The 2272-nt window shown below is 44.1% G+C and overlaps 1 protein-coding gene across 1 annotated transcript; it reads left to right on the forward strand.

Moving 5' to 3' along the window:
- Positions 1 to 318: 318 nt before the first annotated feature.
- On the forward strand, positions 319 to 1636 carry LOC131143494 (sigma factor binding protein 1, chloroplastic-like). The gene has a single exon (XM_058091843.1). It carries the CDS (start codon positions 1002 to 1004, stop codon positions 1452 to 1454), a length of 453 nt encoding a protein of 150 aa, XP_057947826.1. The 5' UTR covers positions 319 to 1001; the 3' UTR covers positions 1455 to 1636.
- The last annotated feature ends 636 nt before the right edge of the window (positions 1637 to 2272 follow it).

Genomic DNA, 2272 nt, shown 5'->3' on the forward strand with positions numbered 1-2272 from the left:
ATCTACTTTCTTTGTATAATCTCCCAGACCGTTGACCAGATGACTCACCAAATCAAACCTTTCCCAGTTCGCCGGCTTCTGAATTCCACCCGCAATGTTTGATTGTTGATTCCTCCTGCGGTCCAGATTCTCCTTTGACTTTGGTCTAAATTAAGCGCCCCGGTCAACGTAGAGACTTTCCACTGGCTGAGCGGCCGAGATCGTCAAAAACCGTGCATGGAATTTTTGGCACTGATCATGATTGATAGCATGACCCGATGGCACCTGCATTAAAAAGCCTCTATAAAATCTCCAACAATCCAGCGGCGGAGAATAGAAATCGTGGCACCTTCCTGACCATGTTTTGCGCGAGGTACTATGATCGCCAGTGGTTCTTACCAGCACTAGATCCCACCCCTGATCCCACCCGGCTCGGTCTAATCTCAAGCGGATCGAGCCAACCTGGCTCTCTCCGTGAGCCACGTTGGTAGTCCGACCTCATCGATGGAAAACGCTTGACGTCACGCCAGCCGGGGGGGTCCCCTGATTGCCACGTGGTGGAATTATTGGTCTGCCAATAGCTGCAGTCACGAGAAACACCTTCTCCGCCACGCTCCCTTCAGCGCGTGCAGGTAACGCTACCGAAATAAGAGATAATCACAATAAATATGTGGCTATTGCTTCGGAACACAGCCTCGAAATTACATAAAACAGTCGCTGAGTCGCGTAGTCGCGCTTGGGACTATGATTTCTTTTCTTCTTCCCCCACCCCTTGCCACTTCCAATTCCCCCAATTAAAAAACGTACGCTCTTATATTATTATTTTCGCACCTTCACTTTCTCCATCTCCTATGATCTTATCTTTCTCGCATTTTCTATCCAGACAACCAGAAAATTAGAGCACCCTTTTCAGCTACCTTAATTAACTGATATATATATATATATATATATATATATATATATCCACTGTATATCTTCTAGCTGTGTAGTCTCGATCTGCTAGAGATTATTCATCCATCATCATGGATACAGCACTACGTAATGTTCAACAAAGGAGAGCAACAAAACCGCCAAAGCCCAAGAAGAAACCAATCAAGGTGGTGTACATCTCCAACCCCAGGAGGGTGGAGACGAGTGCCTCGGAGTTTAGGGCCTTGGTGCAAGAACTCACGGGCCAAGATGCCGAATTGCCCGACCCGGGGAAGTTTTCGGAGGCCGACGACGATGTCGGCAGCCACCGGGCCGTGCCGGAGGCGGCCAAAGTACCTGGGGATGATCATGCTTTATTAGGGGTTCCAAGTGGGGACCCTGGCGGCGGCCCGGAGATACCGGAGAACTCCGATCTTTCGTTCGAGCCGTACGACGATGTTTTCGTGCCCTATATGACGGATAATTTTGGGGGATCATTGCCTTCAAGTGTGGTGTATGAAAGCTCCCAAGTTGATCATATGCTCAGAAGCTTCGATGCAGTGTAAATTCAGTAAGATGGTTCTATAGTTTAATTAGCATTATGGTCTGTATGTTAATTATGTGGTGTATGTGTGTAATTAATTAAACGTGTATGCTTCTTCATACACTTAATTAATCTTTGTGAATCGATTGAAATCTAATCCAATCTTGGATTGCAAGGATATAGAAGTTGACTAATTAACGGCAATTTTGCTTGCCCTACTTGCCGTTCTAGATCTGGGGTGTGTTTGCAAACACTTGATATCATAATCTTAATGGGGTTTAATTAAATAATTAAGATCTTCCAATATGAAGATAGGCACATAAATTTTATGAGTAGGAATTAAAAATTTTACTGTTAACAAGATGTATATATGGGCAGCTGGAATTGAAAACTGCACGCAAGAAGCAGCTGTCCGACAGCCAAGTGTTCCTAGCCTACAAATTAATTAGGGCAAGAACCAATCCATCATGGTGTGTGTGGTGTGTCGTATGGAAAAGAGGTGTGGAATTAATGGGAGAATTGAATATGAAATGATCCCACTTGGGTGAAACCACAGTACGTAGAATACTTGATGAGTTCATTTCCATGAAAAGCCCATACACACATATAGCTAGTAGACTAGGTATAGCTAAAAGATATTGCATTTATTGTTTCGGACATGGCCAGCTAGATGGCTGCCTAGCTATATATATAGCTGTCACAATGCATGCACCATGTCGATGATGATGGATATATCCAAGTCTGGTTACACGTAAATAATTAATCTCTTCCACAGAGCATGTAGTAAGTTACAATAATTAATTGTGACTTCAACTTGCTTGAAGTAGCTAGTGAGGTTTC

Source organism: Malania oleifera, chromosome 11 (genome assembly GCF_029873635.1).
Source record: "Malania oleifera isolate guangnan ecotype guangnan chromosome 11, ASM2987363v1, whole genome shotgun sequence".
Classification (NCBI taxonomy): Eukaryota; Viridiplantae; Streptophyta; class Magnoliopsida; order Santalales; family Ximeniaceae; genus Malania; species Malania oleifera.